The sequence below is a fragment of the Bufo gargarizans genome, chromosome 1, assembly GCF_014858855.1.
Source record: "Bufo gargarizans isolate SCDJY-AF-19 chromosome 1, ASM1485885v1, whole genome shotgun sequence".
Lineage (NCBI taxonomy): Eukaryota > Metazoa > Chordata > Amphibia > Anura > Bufonidae > Bufo > Bufo gargarizans.
In genome coordinates, this window is record NC_058080.1 from 715,233,153 (window position 1) to 715,250,489 (window position 17,337).

Consider the following 17,337-nt stretch of genomic DNA (forward strand, 5'->3'; position numbering starts at 1 on the left):
GGACCCGCAAGTACTCCGAGAACAGAGCGGGGAAGGTGGTGGTCGGAGGACCCCGGCAACCACAGCCAATTGCTCTCCCCATAGTACTAAATGGGAACGCAGCGCAATTGCAAGGTCACAGCTCCAATTAATTTATATGGGGCTGACAGAAATAGCCGAGCCAGTGCTCGGCTATTTTCGGCAGCCCCATAGAAATGAATGGAGGGCGGCTGTGCATGCGCAGTGCTCCCTCCACAACTTTTGGGCCTCTGTTCTCAGTGTAGGTGCGGGTCCCAGCGGTGGGACCCTCACCTATCAGACAATGAGGCCATATACTAGCGATATGTTCCCATTGTCTGTGATGGGAAAACCCTTTCCGGACCTTGACATTTCCTGTTTTTAACTCCCTGGCTTACCTTTTTTATTTTTTCATTTACGTAGCCATATGAGGGCTTGTGTTTTGTGGGACAAGTTGTACTTTCTAATTTATTACTGTGTATGATGTAGTGGTAAGCTGGAGTGGAAAGAATGCAATTCTGTCTGTGTTTTATGGGTTTTGTGTTTACAACGTTCTCTACGCAGTAAAACTGACCTGTTACCTTCATTCTCCAGGTCAGTATGATTATAGCGATTCCATTTTTATAGTTTTTCTTGTGTTTTTTTTTTTCATTTTTATAGTTTGTCTTGTCTCTGTAGTTTTTATTAATACCATTTTGGAGTGTGTATGACTTTTTGATCACCTTTTATTTTTTTGGGAAGTGAATCGCCCCTTTTGATTTAGATTTTTTTTCCATTGGGCGTTCAACATACAGGATGAATGCATTCATATTTTATTAGTACAGACGTTTTGGGACTTGGTAGTGAAAATTATCATTTTTTATATGGGGAAAGGGGATGATTTGCATTTTTAAACTTTTTTGTTCCACTTTTTTAAGCCCCTCTAGGGGACTATAATATGCAGCCTATGGGAATTTCACTATATTCTTATGGAGCACTGCCACCTACATACCTCCAAAGGAATATACTTGTGGTAGGCATGGTCCAGGCTACCGCCATCAACAAAATGGCTTCTATGATCTCAGTAAAGGGAAGCAGTTTAGGCTCTGGGAGCACAGTGCTCCCAGGGAAAGCCATCTCGGCTGCCGTGGTCACAATTAACCATGGAATCTGAGGAGTTGAATGTCTGCGATCGCCGTTATTAGCCTAGGTTGTCTGCGGTTTAAAAAAGCAGACCAAGAGGCTATGGCGCCCGCATGCAGCCACCATTTTTAAAGCCTGGGCTTGACTACATGTATGGCGGAGGTCCGAAAAAGGCTCAAAGGGACTGTCCAGGAATAACTAAACAATGCAACAGGTGAAGGATTTCGTGCAACTGTAGACTATATAATGTACAGAGAAGAAGGCTCTATACTCTGTGTATTTTCTAGCACCAGCTCAACACAGATTCGTTTGAATAGTAGCTGAGCTGCAGTACCCCAGCATAGCCACTACACAGTGTATTGAGCTGTCCGCTTCCAGCACTGCAGCCTCCCGAAACAGCTGATCGGTGGAGGTGTCGGATGCTGAACCCCCACCATTCTGATACTGATGACCTGAGGGTAGGCCATCAATATCTGTAGCTAGGACAAGCCCTTTAAGATTTGCCAATTTCATATGAGCGCATTCTGGACATATTTATGCACCCGACCTGACCGCACCTCCAATGACCCAAACGCAGCCCGTCATAGATACCTTTAATCCGCTCGTCTGAAACTGCTCTAAGTGTCTATGGATGTCTGCTGCAGCTCCTTATTTAAAGAACCCAACATATTTCAGACAAGTTTTCGTGACACATTTTTATTCCCCCCTCCGATCTACATATAAAACAGGATAAAATACAAAAATCCAGTCTGCTGCGGTAGTCAGGAAAAACGCAAGTGCGCGTACTGAAGGCTGTGCGCCCATCCTATCAAATTCACTGGCCTCATACTATGGTCTCTATAGCTATATACTCTATATACTGTGGCCGCCTGTCAGGCAGTTGAGGACTTTCTGTTGAGAAGTCACATGTAAACCTGTGTAGGAATTTATAGGCTGAGGACCCTCACAACAGGGCCATATTCAGAGTATAGCCTGTGTCCAGCTAGAAGTAAAGCTTAACTAACCTACCAGTCTTAGTCTACCAGTCAGGCACTTACAGGTAAATTCCCATGGTAGATCCACCAGAGATGGGATGATTTTTATAAGCACTGTCTGTCAGGGCCCCCACAGATACGTCAAAGCCAATCTACATTGGGAGGTTCTCTTTAAAATCGGGCAGAGCTATCCAACATGGACAAGACATACAGACAACAGGTCCTTCAGGTCTCAGGTGCTTCCATTCTCCTCCACGAATTGGAATGTACATCGGCTTATGGCAAGTATACTGATAATACTGTAGACTACCCCCTCTAGGAAACCTCTACCAAACCTTATCTTTCTGAAAGTAATATGTCATTAGTAAGGTCATGATGGGGGAAACTGATGGTTCTGAACTTAAACAGTGGCTTATGACTCGTGGAAAACTTTGATAACCCACCCCTCAACATTCTGTACGTCATAAATATTCAAAGGTTGGAAACCAACTGCAGGTGTCTATTGTATGTTCAAGTGAGATTTAAAAAAAAACGTATGCAACCATTGCCTAGTGGCGTGCATCTTTAGGTTTCTTAAGCTCTTGCTAAACTACTACTCTCAGCATGCTAAGCATTGTAGTTTTGTAAACAACTGGAGAGCCACAGGATACAGACCATTACCACAGAGGATAAATGCTATGATCTGGTCAAGGTCATCAGAAGGTGTTGTTTATGATGAGGAGTCTGCACACCAGCACCAAGTCCCATAAGCGGCTACACACGGGGGTGCGGTACACGCCAATCGCTATCCACTGAGTGGCAGGTGGGCACAGTGATCGTACAAGCACATGTAGATACCAGTAACGCTCAGTCTTCAGATAATACGCTTATTGATGAGACAATTTACAAAAATGCATCACATCAGTTTTTGTTGTTTTTTTTTTTTAACTCCACAGAGGGCTCAGCAGTCCAGTCGTGGGGGAATATTCAGGTGGTGGAGTCATCAGTCCGGTCGGTCTTCGCAAGAGGTGACAAAAGAGTCTTCATCCAAATAAGAGAAGTAGCACGATCGTTATTGAGTTGACGATTATCAGAGGAACTACAAAAATAGAAAAATATATAATAAAAAAACCTATTGTTTAAATTGAGTCTTTATGTTAAACATTTTCAAATGCACTGACCAACCAGACATACGTGCGGACACGAGAGACAGATAGATAGGGAAAGAGAAGACAGGTTCCATCATTCACAATAGGTGACGGACACAGCTTGTATATTCACCCTCCCTGCACAATGACCTCTGCACAGGTTACTACAGAGCATGCCCAGAACTCTCCCCAGACTACAGATTCCAATGGTCTATGTGGCTGCTGTAAAGTGTATCTCTAGACTGCTGTTAAATGCACTTCAAGCAAGCTGGACACTCCCATACTGATGGAGGGAAAACAAAATATAAAAAAAATCCTATTCCTACTAAGAGATTCTTAATACTTTTTCTTCTACATGTTATGTTATAATACTGGTGGAGGTGTAAGCCACAGGCTCAAGAGCTGAACGTCAGGTGCCAGTTATACCTTTGCCACAACCATGTTCCCAGAATTACCAAAAAAAAACACCACTACTGTTTGTTTTTTTGCGATTCTGGGGTCACGGGAAATATGTGAGTTGTGCTGTGACTCCATTTATTTCTATGCTAGCACCACTACTCTGTGATCCTTGGGAGCAACCAAGATCGCTATGTAGCTGAACCATAAAACTAAAAACCAAGTCCCATTTATTTAGTCCTATATGAACAGATACCAATTATGTTATGCCGCATCCAAAACACGTCTGAAATAATACAATAAGACATGTGCCTGAACCACAGGTGTCGCTTGGTGCCAACATGAAGGACTGCTCTGGATAATGATGATTACACTTACCGGTAATCGGATTTTCCAGACCCCACGACAGCACCACAGAGAGAAGATTGGCCCCCAGGGACAGAAAACCTACAGAATCAAAAAGGTGGAGCCTCTCTACCCTGTCAGTGGATTTCAGAGCAAGAGAGGGAATCCTACCTTAACAATATACACCTTTCATATAATTATTATTTTTTATTTTTATTTTTTACACCCAGTGCCTATAAGAGGAGAGAAGTAAGAAACCCAGAGAGGGAATAAGAAAGGGTGCTGTCGTGAGGGTCTGGAAAATCCATGTACCGGTAAGAGTAATCATCATTTTTCCCTTCCCCCACGACAGCACCACAGAGAGAATTACAGAGAAGAATATCCTTCCTTAGGGAGGGACCACCGCTTGTAAGACCTTTCTACCAAAAGATAGATCAGAGGAAGAGTTTAGGTCCAAACGATAGTGCTGGAAAAAGTTACAGGGAGAAGACCATATGGCAGCTCTACAGACTTCTTCAATAGTAGCACCAGATCTCCAAGAAGTGGAGACAGAACGAGTGGAATGAGCCTTCACCGAGATTGGAGGAGAAAGACCAGCCTCCAAGTAAGCCTGAGATATACCAAGTCTGATCCATCTAGACAAGGTACCTTTGGTAGCCTTTTTACCCTTATTTGGCCCAGAGAAGAGGACAAACAAGGCTGAAGATTTTCGCCACCCCTCCGTAGATTTGAGATAATGTAATAAACATAGTCTTACATCCAATGTATGAAATTCTTCTTCTTTTGGGGTTTTAGGATTGGCAAAAAAAGAGGGAAGCACAATTTCCTGTGATCTATGAAATTTGGAGGAAACTTTGGGTAAGAAGGCCGGGTCAGGTTGAATAATCATTCTATCCTCTAGAATAGTATTGAATGGAAGATTTTCAGAAATGGCATGTAACTCGCCTACTCTCCTGGCCAGGGTGAGTGCTACTAGTAAAATCATTTTATAGGTAAGATGTTTGATATTGGACGATTCAATGGGCTCAAAAGGGGGCTGCGTCAGAGCTCCTAGAACTAGAATCAGATCCCACGAGGGAACTTTCAGGGGGGAAAAAAACTGGGGCCATCCTATCTACTGCTCTAAAGACCATAACTACCCAAGGATCAGAGGCAAAATTGTCTTCAAAAAGTACCGAAAGGGCAGAAACCTGCACCTTTAATGTGTTTTTAGCTAACCCCAAAGTCAGCCCTTTTTGAAGAAATTCCAGAACATAGGAAATAGGAATCGAATCAGGCAGGTTATCAGGATCAATTTTACAAAATTCTATAAATTTCCTCCATATCCTGGAATAGATAGAAATAGTCACCGGTTTTCTACTCTTAAAGGGGTTCTGCAGTTTGTTTAAACTGATGATCTATCCTCTGGATAGATAATCAGCATCTGATCGGAGGGGGTCCGGCACCCAGGACCCCCCGTCGATCATCTGTTTGAGAAGGCAGCGGCCCTCCAGCAACGACGCGGCCTTCTTACTGTTTACCGCTGGCCCAGTGACGTCACGACTAGTATCAACTTGCCTGGGCGCGGCTAAGCTCTGTTCACTTGAATGGAGCTTAGCCGCTCCCAGGCAAGTTGATACTAGTCGTGATGTCACTGGGCCAGCAGTAAACAGTGAGAAGGCCACTGCGCTGCTGTAGCGCCGTTGCCTTCTCAAACAGCTGATCAGCAGGGGTCCCGAGTGTCGGACCCCCTCCGATCAGATGCTGATGATCTATCCAGAGGATAGATCATCAGTTTAAACAAACTGCAGAACCCCTTTAAGAAGTGTAGCAATCAGCTCCTGTGAAAATCCCTTTTTTTATTAATAGACCCCTTTCAAATTCCATGCTGCTAAATGCAGACCCTTTACTGCTGGATGGAAAACCAGACCCTGGGACAGCAGATCGGGAATCTCCGGAAGTATCCAAGGGTCTGATACTGACATTATTCTGAGAGGAGTGAACCATGCTCTCTTCAGCCAGAATGAAGCAATCAGAATTACTCTCGCCCTGTCCTTTCTGAACTAATGGTAGTAACTAGAAAAGGGGGAAGGCGTAGGCCAGTGTGAAGTCCCATTTCAGGAGAAGGACATCCACCCCATAAGGGGATTCCCTCGGATCCAAGGAACAGCATAGATCTACTTTTTTGTTCTGACGAGAGGCGAACAGGTCTATCACGGGCATGCCCCATAATTGTGTGATCATGGAGAAGACCGAATTGTTCAAGGACCAGTCTCCCTGTTTTAAAGGACACCTGCTCAGGAATTCCACTTCAATATTTTCTTTCCCTCTTATATGTAGGGCTAAAATATGACTGACCTGCCCCTCTAGTTTTTTTCAACAACCGATTCGCCTCCCGCCCGAAGGTAACAGACTTTGTCTCCCCTGGTGATTTATATAGGCTACTGTAGTCTGATAGGACTGTGACATGGCCCGAACCTATTAGGGATTGAGAAGCTTCTATAGCCAATCTCACTGCCAAAAGCTCTTTTATGTTGGAGGAAAAGAGTCTTTGACTCTGTGACCACTGACCCTGAAAACTGTGACCCTGGACATGCAGGGGCTTGCATTCGTAGTTATGACTGTTGGATCTGGATAGGTCCATGGTACACCCTGTATCAGATTTTGTCTGTCCTCCCACCAGGCTAGACTCTTCATTGTTGTTCTTGAGATTTGCAGCTCAACATCTAGAATTCCTTTGCTCTTCTTGAAGGCCGTCAATATTTCTCTCTGTAATTGACAAGAATATAGCTGAGCCTATTCGGAATACAGGATACTAGGGAACCCAGGACCGACCATCGCCTTCCGAATTGTCAGAGTGGGAGATGCAAGGGATTTTATTTGAGTGGAAATTCTGCTTATCTTTTCCTCTGGAAATTAGGCATAGAAATCTGACACTTTTCATGCTTTGGTTTGGATTTTTTGTTGTTGATCATCCAACCCAATTCCTGAAAGGTGCTTATCACCATCTGTACTGCTTCCCTGCAACTGCGATGGGATTTTGCGATTATTAAAAAGTCATCCAGATATGGCGCTAACATCACGTTCTTTAGTCTTATGAATGATACCATTTCTGCTACCACTTTACTAAAGATCCTTGGGACCATAGACAGGCCAAAGGGTAATGCCTGAAATTGGAATTGCTGTAGCTGACCTTCCAAAGAGACTGCAACTCTGAGAAACTTCTGGAACTCCGGGTGCATTGGAATGTGGAAATAGACATCTTTCAGATCTATCACTGCCATGAAACAAGTGTAAACAAAAGCAGTATAATAGTTTTCATTGTTTCCATCTTGAACTTTCTGAACACTAAAAACTTGTTTATATCCCACACATTGATGATGGTTCTGAAGGAGCCGTCTGGTTTTGGAACTACAAAAAGCCGGGAGAAATATCCTTCTGATAGTTCTTTTTAAAAGGGACCTGAATTAAGACCTCCTTTTCTATTAGTTCTTGAATTTCCTTTATTATGGGGAATGACCCCTTTACAGCACAATCTTTTGTAATAACAAATCTTTGAGGCGGCAAGGTGCGAAATTCTGGTTTTAGGCTGTGACGAATGACCTCCAAAACCCATGGCCCTGCCACCTTTTCCCATGCTGAGAGGAATAATTTTAGTCTTTCTACCACTTTTGGCTTGGCGTCATTGCTGAGACTGTTTATTTGACGAGGAAGAGTTTCCAAAGAGGAACCCTTTCCCTGCCAAATTTCTGCCTTGCAAAACTATTCACCTCCCTTGAATTTTTTCGTATTTTGGTGCCTTACAACCTGGAATTAACATGGATTGTTTGAGGATTTGCATAACATGCCCACAACTTTGAATTTTTATTATTATTTATTTATTTATTGTGAAGCAAACAAATAGGACAAAATAACAGAAAAAGTCAATGTGCATAACTATTCACCCCCCTAAAGTCAGTACTTTGTAGAGCCACCTTTTGCGGCAATCACAGCTCCAAGTCGCTTTGGATAAGTCTCTATGAGCAGTTGCCTCATCTTACCACTGGGATTTTTGCCCATTCCTCCTTGCAAAACTGCTCCAGCTCCTTCAAGTTGGATGGTTTGCACAGCAATCTAAGTCTGACCACAGATTTTCTATTGGATTGAGATCTGGGCTTTGTCTAGGCCATTCCAACATATTTACATGTTTCCCCTTAAAGGGACACTGACAGGCCCAACAAGCATATTTAGGTATCTATATGACAGTACAGGTCTTATAAGGGGTATTAAAATCATCTAAGTATCCCCCCTGTCCACATTCTAAATACAGTAAACTGAAGTTTTATAACTTGCTTGAACCGTCTTCAATCTGCCCAAGGGGCGGCGTTTCACCTCCACTTGCGCCCAGCCAGCCGCCCACAACTGCCGTTTTGAAGCGCCGCCCAGCTCATCAATATTCACTTCGCTGGGCGGCTACTACTGTCCCCGACTTCACAAGATCCGGCGCATGCGCCGGGCACTGTTCAGCGCAGCGCTTTAGAGCGGGGACAGCAGAAGCTGCCCAGCAAAGTGAATATTGATGAGCTGGGCGGCGCTTCAAAACGGCAGTTGGGAGCGGCTGGCTGGGCGCAAGTGGAGGTGAAACGCCGAGCCTTGGGCAGATTGAAGACGGTTCAAGCAAGTCTAAAACTTCAGTTTACTGTATTTAGAATGTGGACAGGGGGGATACTTAGATGATTTTAATACCCCTTATAAGACCTGTACTGTCATATAGATACCGAAATATGCTTGTTGGGCCTGTCAGTGTCCCTTTAAACCACTCAAGTGTTGCTTTAGTCGTGTGTTTGGGGTCATTGTCCTGCTGGAAGGTGAACCTCCGTCCTAGCCTCAAATCACGCACAGAGTGGTACAGGTTTTGCTCTAGAATATCCCTGTATTTAGCACCATCCATCTTTCCCTCAACTCTAACCAGTTTCTCAGTCCCCCACAGCATGATGCTGCCACCACCATGTCTCACTGTGGGGATGGTGTTCTTTGGGTGATGTAATGTGTTGGGTTTGCGCCAGACATAGCGTTTTCTTTGATGGCCGAAAAGTTTAATTTTAGTCTCATCAGACCAGAGCACCTTCCTCCATACATTTTGCCTTTTTGTTTTTAGCTGAAAGTAATGGCTTCCTTCTGGCCACTCTGCCATAAAGCCCAACTCTATGGAGCGTACGGCTTATTGTCGTCCTATGTACAGATACTCCAGTCTCTGCTATGGAACTCTGCAGCTCCTCCACGGCACAGCGCATGCCTCCTCTCAAACAGCTGATCGGCGGGGGTGCCGGACCCCTGCCGATCTGATAGGATAGGTCATCAATATTAAAAGCCCAGAGAACCTCTTTAATGTTCTAGCCGTCACTGTGGCCACAATGTTGGGACGAAATAAGGAAGCACCCTTCAGGAAGGACTCAGCCTTCTTGTCCTCAAAGGGAAGAGAGGATCTTTTAGAAACCTTAGAAATGGCAACATCTATTTTGGGAATCTTGCCCCAAGAAGATGAAAGAGAGTCTTTCACCTAATCTGAGCGTTTTAGACCGCTCAGATCAGGTTATAGACTCTTTAACCCTCATTACGATCATACCTTTCTCTTATGTGTCCCTCGCCCAGATAATGAAAATAACACTTTTTAAACTTATGCAAATTACCTTCTGAAGGTGCCCAGGGGCGGCGTTACTGGGCGATGTGCCCAGAAAAACACACCTCCAGCCGGCGGACGTCACGAGCGGCACCAGAGGACGGCGGGCTGGGAACTGGCCCGCACCTGCGCACTGCTCTGCCCATTATGGGCAGATGAACAGCTTTTCATATTGCGCATGCGCCGGCCAACTAAAGACAGCCGGCCGGCGCATGCGCAATATGAAAGGATGTTCCTCTGCCCATAATGGGCAGAGCAGTGCGCAGGTGCGGGCCAGTTCCCAGCCCGCCGTCCTCTGGTGCCGCTCGTGACGTCCGCCGGCTGGAGATGTGTTTTTCTGGGCACATCGCCCAGTAACGCCGCCCCTGGGCACCTTCAGAAGGTAATTTGCATAAGTTTAAAAAGTGTTATTTTCATTATCTGGGCGAGGGACACATAAGAGAAAGGTATGATCGTAATGAGGGTTAAAGAGTCTATAACCTGATCTGAGCGGTCTAAAACGCTCAGATTAGGTGAAAGACTCCCTTGAAGTTTTGGAAATAAAAACCTTCCTACATGGTTTCTTCCATTCCTTTTGAATTAGGGAAAGAACACTATTATGCACGGGGAAACAGCTACCCCTTTTTTTTCTGCAATCCCTCAAACAAAGAGTCTGCTATTGACTTATCTACCATAACATCTTCAATGTTCATAGTGGATCTAATACCTTTTAAGAGTCTATCTGTATCTTCAGGAGGAAAAAAGGATCTTTCTACATTTTCTTCTTCTGAGGAAGAAGATTCTGAAGAAAAGGTATCCAGAGGGGAGTCACTGTTACCAGAAGAATACGTTGTCTCCTTCCGTCACTTTAAGTTTCTTACTGGTTTTAAACGTATTTTTAACTTCAATCCTAATTAGTGTTTCAATATTCTCTAAGAGGGATGGGGATTCGTCCGAAATAGTCTTATCAATACAGTGCTGACATAGCTTTTTGTCATAAGATGACGAAAGAGCCGTTTTACATAAGGCTCATTCCTTGTTCTTTCTTTTAGTCAGCATTTTCTTAGGTAAAACAATACAAGGGAACCATAGTGTGAAAAAAAGTCGCAACCATATAACTCACACAGAAAAAGAAATGTGTCCAAGTACCGAAACTGGTGCTACCATCTCTCTCTCTGCAGATTCTTGTGTCTTTTCTTCTTCTATCATAGCTGGTAACAGCAAGGGAAGAAGCTTTAGGGTTAAAAAATGAAATTACTCAGACCGTTACTAACCTCCAAGATACTTCCACTGCCAGAGCCTTGGCCATGGAGAAGGAGAGAGACAGAGGGACACAAGCGTTCATCGGTCGCAGTAAGCCGCCTGTCAGAGCCTCGGCATCCCAGCGGTAAAACACATCCTTTTGAATATCACGGGCCAGAAGTACGTCCCCGCGTTTTCCAGAAGTACATCACCCGCTCCGCTGGCTACCGGAAGTAGCCACGCTATTCCGTAGCCTCTCGTCCATCCTGAAGCAGCGTGGCAATACCTTATCGAAAGGATACCCACGCACCTACCGCCCCGTTACCTGGAGCCACCTCCTGATACCGCGTGGCAATGCTTCACCCAGAAAGATGCCCACGCATCTTCTGTTCAGTTACCTGGAGCCACCTCCTGACACCGCGTGGCAATGCTTCCTCAGAAAGATGCCGATGCGCCTGCCGCAAGACCCAGAGGAGCCCCTTTAGCCCCCCGGATCCTAGGGTCCTGTCAGCCTGCAACCACAGCGCGATGGACCCCGGCACGATACCGCCAGTCCTCTAGGGACCACCTAGAATACACAGACCGGCAGTAAGTACCTGGAAGAAAAACTGTAGGTCTCCTACTCCAGGGACAGGAAACCAATGAAGGGGTAGAGAGGCTCCACCTTTTTATTCTGTAGGTTTCCTGTCCCTGGGGGCAGATCCTCTCTGTGGTGCTGTCGTGGAAGGAAGGGAAAAATATGCCAGCACCTTCTATGTATTTTTCTTCTGTTGATAAATCTCATAATCGGTTAAAGGGATTCTGCAGTTTGTTCAAACTGATGATCTATCATCTGAGTAGATAGTCAGCATCTGACTGGTGGGGGTCCGACCCCCGCCGATCAGCTGTTTGAGAAGGCAGCGGCGCTCCAGGAGTGCCGTGGCCTTCCCGCTGTTTACCGCAGGCCCAGTGACGTCACGGCTAGAATTAAATGGCTTGGGCGGGGCTAAGCTCCATTCAAGTGAACAGATCTTAGCCGCGCCCAGGCTAGATGATACTAGTCGTGACGTCACTCGGCCAGTGAACAGTAAGAAGGCCGCGGCGCTGCTGGAGCCACTGCCTTCTCAAACAGCTGATCGGCGGGGGTCCCGGGTGTCGGACCCCCGCCAATCAGATGCTGATACATCATCAGTTTAAAAAAAACTGCAGAACCCCTTTAACATGTTATGTTTTTATAAATGCAGCCGTGATGGCTACCTCTACCAAGCCTACACACAGAGCCCATCCTTTATACTTGTAGCACTGCACACGGTGTATAGACCATTGAGCGCACTGTTCTGTGACAGCACTGTGAATCCTGAACACGGATCTACGTCTGGGGCGGATTCACACGTGGGAACTGTCACCAGGGTAAAACAGATTCCTGACAACTTCAATGCATCTCCTCCATCGCAAACCATTTTGGATTTTAACTTTTGAAAGCCGGTTCCCCAAATGCAGATTTCTATTTCTTTTGCTAGTTCCTGCCCTGTCTCATTGGATGCGCTCATACGGTACTGTCCAGTTTCCCAACACGCAACCACTATTGTATGTTGTGCTATGACTTTGGCTACTTTCACACTTGCGTTGTCGTCTTCCGGTATTGAGATCACGCAGATCTGAAAAATGAGGTTTCCGTTTACTCCTCATGCATTCTGAATGGAAAGAGATCTGTTCGGGAGGCATCAGGACGTCTTCCGTTCCGGTAGCATGCCGTTTTGTGACCAGTCAAAAAAACTGATCTGGCACAGATATAATATTGCCCCCCAGTAATAGTAATGCCCCAGTAGTGCCCCCCAGTAATAGTAATGCCCCCAGTAATAGTAATGCCCCCTTCTCTGTGCAAACCAAACAAAACATTTGCTCACGCCGTGGTGAACACTCGCTGCTGACTGGAGGCTCAGGACAGGACCTGCACCGCAGCGTGATGTTTCCGCAGGTCCTGTCCAGTGAGCAGCTAGTGTCCACCGCGACACAATCAAATGGATGGAGTTTTTTTTTCTTTCTTCTTCTTCACACAAGGGGGGCGGTTTAAAGGCTGTACTAATGAGCGCTCCACAATAGAATCGCTCATTAGTAACAGGCAGTATAGAAAAATACTGGCAATTATTATTAACGGTAGAAAAGAAAATATTATAATATCGGCACCTGCACTAAATTACCGGCCTGGCCAGTGAGATACCGGCAGGATGGCAACCCTAGCTCCACCACACACTATAGTATAGGGCAGTAGCAGCACTTTTAGCAGAGAATGCAGTGCTACAGGTCCACAGCTCAGCACCTATGTGCCGCCATACGTCTGCCTGCCTCTGAGGCGACACGTCCCGGGCACTCACCTCTCATCACGGTCCGTACGGAGCGCACCAGGTTCATCAGCTGTGACTTGATTCCAGGCACTTCTCCAAAACCTCCAATGCCCTGTTCGGCCCCCCATCCGACTGCGGAGAGACAGAGGAGACGAGAGTAAGAGACCAGTTCACACTATACAGAAGTGACAACGCATGGTGGACCCCCGCTGGAGCTTACAATCTTATGCCTATGACCAATGGTTTGCAACCTGCTAGTCTCCAGGCGTGGTGAAACTACAACTTCCAGCATTTCCTGGCTGCCACAGCGTGCTGGGAGTTGTAGTTTCACAACAGCTGGGGTGTCTCTAAGCCAATGATTTGCTCCTGGCTCCCCAGCTCTAGTGAAACTACAACTCCCAGCGTGCCCTGACAGCTTCAGACTACTGCTGTAAGCCCAGCATACTGGGAGTTGTAGTTCCCCAGCAGTGGTTGCAGACGCCTCATACTGGCTGTGGGCTATGGCCGCCCCCGGTCCCCGGAGCTCTCACTCTTGCTCAGGAAGCGCTCCTCATGCAGCACGGCCACGGCATTCACACACAGCAGGGCGGCCTGCAGCAGCGAGTACAGGGTGAACGCCATCTTGTTGGTGGACTCCCTGCGTGACGTGGCGGCGACTAGTGGAGAGCTGAGGCACCAGCTGGGACGGATCGGAGAGTGGGACAAACAGGATGGAAACGCGAGCGCGCTGGAAGTATAGCTGGCCTGCTCAGACTGGTCTGCTGTAATGTGCCCATATAGAGAATGCACACAATGTACGTCCAGTCAGGAGGTGACCAGGGGTGAGAGCTGCTCTTTGGAAGAGGTCCTGTCACCTGAGTGGGAAAATCCCCTCCATGAGTCCCTGACACAGGGATCAGCAACCTCCAGCAGTTTAGAAACTACAATCCCAGCATCCTCCCTTCACTTCTATGGGAGTTACAAGACCAGCCAAGTAAGTGAGCATGCTGGGAGTTATAGTTTCACAGCCGCTGGCATGCCAAAGGTTGCTGATCCCTGTCCTAACAGTTCATGGGTTGTCGCCACAATCCCTTTAACCCCTTCAGGACGCAGCCACTTTTCACCGTCCTGACCCGGGCTAATTTTGCAAATCTGACGTGTCACTATATGCGGTAATACGTTTGGAACGGTTTTACTTATCTAAGCTATTCTTGTTCTTCATGTTAGTGGTGAAATTGAATCAATGTGTTAACCGAAAATGTGGAAAAATTTGTAGTTTTCTAAATTTGAATTTCTCGGCTTTTTTTTATAATAACAGATAGCGATACCTCATAAAATAGCTATTAATTAACATTCCCCGTATGTCTAGTTTAAAGTGGACGTTTCACCAAAAAACATGTATAGAAACAGTTACATTACCTAACAGTGTGGCCCCCAGTGATCTATTTCCGATTATAATTTTTTTAGAGGACCCCCCCTTTCGTCCGCTGTGGTCTCCGGTAGTTCTGGCGCCTCATATGCTAATTAGGCAGTGACTAGAATTTGTACAGGGCGCGGTTTTCTTCTCCCTAGCTAAGAGCTCATCCAATCAGAGCGCGGCGCTCTTAGCCATGGAGAAGGAGCTCAAGTTCTCGCGAGCTTTTACACTTCCCGAGGTGTGCGCCATCTTGGAGTCCCCGGCGGAGAGGATCACAGCAGCAGCAGTAGCAGCAGCATCCTGTCAGTAAGTATGAAAACTTACTGACAGGATGCTGCCTAAGCCGCCGTTGCAATCCTCTCCGTTGGGGACTCCAAGATGGCGCAAGCCTCGGGATGTGTAAAAGCTCAAGTTCTCGCGAATCTCGAGAGAACTTGACCTCCTTCTCCCTGGCTAAGAGCGCGGCGCTCTGATTGGATGCGCTCTTAGCTAGGGAGAGAAAAAACGCTCCCTGTACAAATTCTAAGTCACCATATGATGCGCCAGAACAACCGGAGACCACAGCGGACGAAAGGGGGGGTCCTCTGAAAAAATTATAATCGGAAATACATCACTGGGGGCCGCACTGTTAGGTAATGTAACTGTTTCTATACATGTTTTTTGGTGAAAGGTCCCCTTTAAGTCGGCATATTTTGTAAATGTAGTCAGAAGGCTTAGAATTTCAGAAGCAATTTTTCAAATAAAAATAATAATAATCCAAAACCAACTTTTTTAAGGACCTATTCGGTTCTAATGTGACTTTGAGGGGCTTGTATAATACAAACTGCCTATAAATGACTCCATTTTAGAAACTACACCCCTCAAATTATTCAAAGCTGATTTTAGAAATATTGTGGAATTAAAGCAAAATGGAAGAGAAATAAAAAAATGTAATGTTTAGGTTTTTTTTGCAGATTTTCCATTTTAATCGATTTATTTCTGTAGCAGAGCGAGGATGAACAGCAAAAGAAACCTCAATATTTATTTCCCCGATTCTGCAGTTTATAGAAACACCCCATATGTGATCGTAAACTACTGTATGGGCACATTGCAGAGCTCAGAAGAGAAGGAGCGCCATATGGCTTTTGGAAGGAAGATTTTGCTAGAATGGTTTATAGGTGCCACGTCTCTTCTGAAGAGACCTTGAGGTACCCGTCTAGTGGAAACCCTACAACAGTAACCCCAAGGAATTTATGGTAGGAGTGTAGTGAGCTGTAGTGACGCCACAGGCATTTCATAGAATTTAGAAACACTTGGCTATGAAAATGAAAAATGTTATTTTTTTCAATAAAATGTTATTTTAGCTCCAAGTTTTTCATTTTCACAAGGGGTAACATGAGAAAAAGTACCCCACAATTTGGTATGCATTTTTCTTGATTATAACATTACTCCATATGTGGTTGTATCCTGCTGTATGGGTGCACTGCAGGGTTCAGAAGGGAAAGAGCACCATATAGTTTTTGCAGGACAGATTTTGCTGGAATTCTTCTTAGGCCTCATGCACACGACCGTTGTTCTGGTCCGCAGGTTTGCGGCTCGGGTGCGGATCCATTCACTTCAATGGGGCCGCAAAAGATGCGAACAGCACTCTGTGTGCTGTCCGCATCCGTTGCGTAGCCCCGCAAAAAAAATATAACATGTCCTATTCTTGTCCGTTTTGTGGACAGGAATAGGCAATTCTACAATGGGCCGCCTGTTCCGTTCTGCAAATTTGCGGACCGCAAAAAATGGAACGGTCGTGTGCATGAGGCCTCAGGTGTAATGTCACATTTGCAGAGCCCCTTAGGTACCAGTACATTTTAAAAAATAAAAATAAAATTATCCTATTTTAGAAACTTAACCCTTCAAGAAATTCACCTATAGTGATTAGATTGAGCCCATAAGAGTTTTAAATAATTTTTTAACACGAAGAACAACATTGTATTTCAGTTTTATGTAATTTTAGCCTCAAATGTTTCATTTTCACAATTGGTAATAGGAGAAAAAGCAACCCAAATTTTGAAAATAAATTTTTTTGCACAGATATGCCATTTCAGTGTCCTATATGTTGTGCCCATCGTGTGCCAGTGTGAAACGCATGCCCTCTTATTAATATGCTGTGATTTCTGGTTTTATAAACACCCTACACATGGACATGGCCCTTATCTTTTGCCTGGACATACAACAGGACTCAGGAGTAAAAGAGCACCATGCGTGTTTGAGGCCCAATGTGGTGATTTACGCATCTTGTGCTGACAACTGTAGAGTCTGGGGTGAAATAATAAATGGAACCCCCGAGAAGTGACACATTGTAGAAAGTATGCCCCTCAAGGTAATAAGAGGCAGAGTGAGCACTTTGACATCACAGGTAATTTTCAGAAATGAATGCACAGCGGACGTCCAAAGTGAAAATTGCATGTTTTACACAGATATGACATTTCAGTGCCCAATATGTTGTGCCAAAGTGGTGCCATATGAGACTCGCACCACAATTCATAGGCGGCTTCTACTGGGTACAAAATGTTATAAATGTGGACGTGAGCTGCTGTATGGGTACATGGAAGGGCTCAGAAGGGAAGGAGCGCCATTTGGCTTTTGGATGGGAGATTTTGCCAGATGCCTTTCAAGTGCTCCATCACATTTGAAGAGCCTCTCGGGTACCCGTATAGTGGAAACCCCCAATAAATGACACTATTTTGGAAACTACGTCCCTGAAGTTATTTATCAAGGAGTGGAGTGAGCATTTTGACTCCACATGTATTTTGCAGAAGTTTTACCG

The 17,337-nt window shown here is 45.4% G+C and overlaps 1 protein-coding gene across 1 annotated transcript; it reads right to left on the minus strand.

The window, feature by feature from the left end:
- Positions 1-1,799: 1,799 nt before the first annotated feature.
- Positions 1,800-13,821, minus strand: LOC122924839 (immediate early response 3-interacting protein 1). The gene is made up of 3 exons (XM_044276321.1): positions 13,675-13,821; positions 13,175-13,276; positions 1,800-3,171 (listed from the first exon to the last, which is right to left on the minus strand). The coding sequence occupies exons 1-3, from the start codon at positions 13,763-13,765 to the stop codon at positions 3,116-3,118; spliced, it is 249 nt and encodes an 82-aa protein (XP_044132256.1). The 5' UTR covers positions 13,766-13,821; the 3' UTR covers positions 1,800-3,115.
- Positions 13,822-17,337: the final 3,516 nt, after the last annotated feature.

What these genes read in the sequence shown, in the direction of transcription:
- LOC122924839 (XM_044276321.1), bottom strand. Translation starts at nt 13,765, where the DNA reads ATGGCGTTCACCCTGTACTCGCTGCTGCAGGCCGCCCTGCTGTGTGTG. An exon ending in GGAGCGCTTCCTGAGCAAGA is followed by an intron (nt 13,277 to 13,674) that starts GTGAGAGCTCCG and finishes GTCTCTCCGCAG; the next exon opens with TCGGATGGGGGGCCGAACAG. An exon ending in CGTACGGACCGTGATGAGAG is followed by an intron (nt 3,172 to 13,174) that starts GTGAGTGCCCGG and finishes CTATTTTTGTAG; the next exon opens with TTCCTCTGATAATCGTCAAC.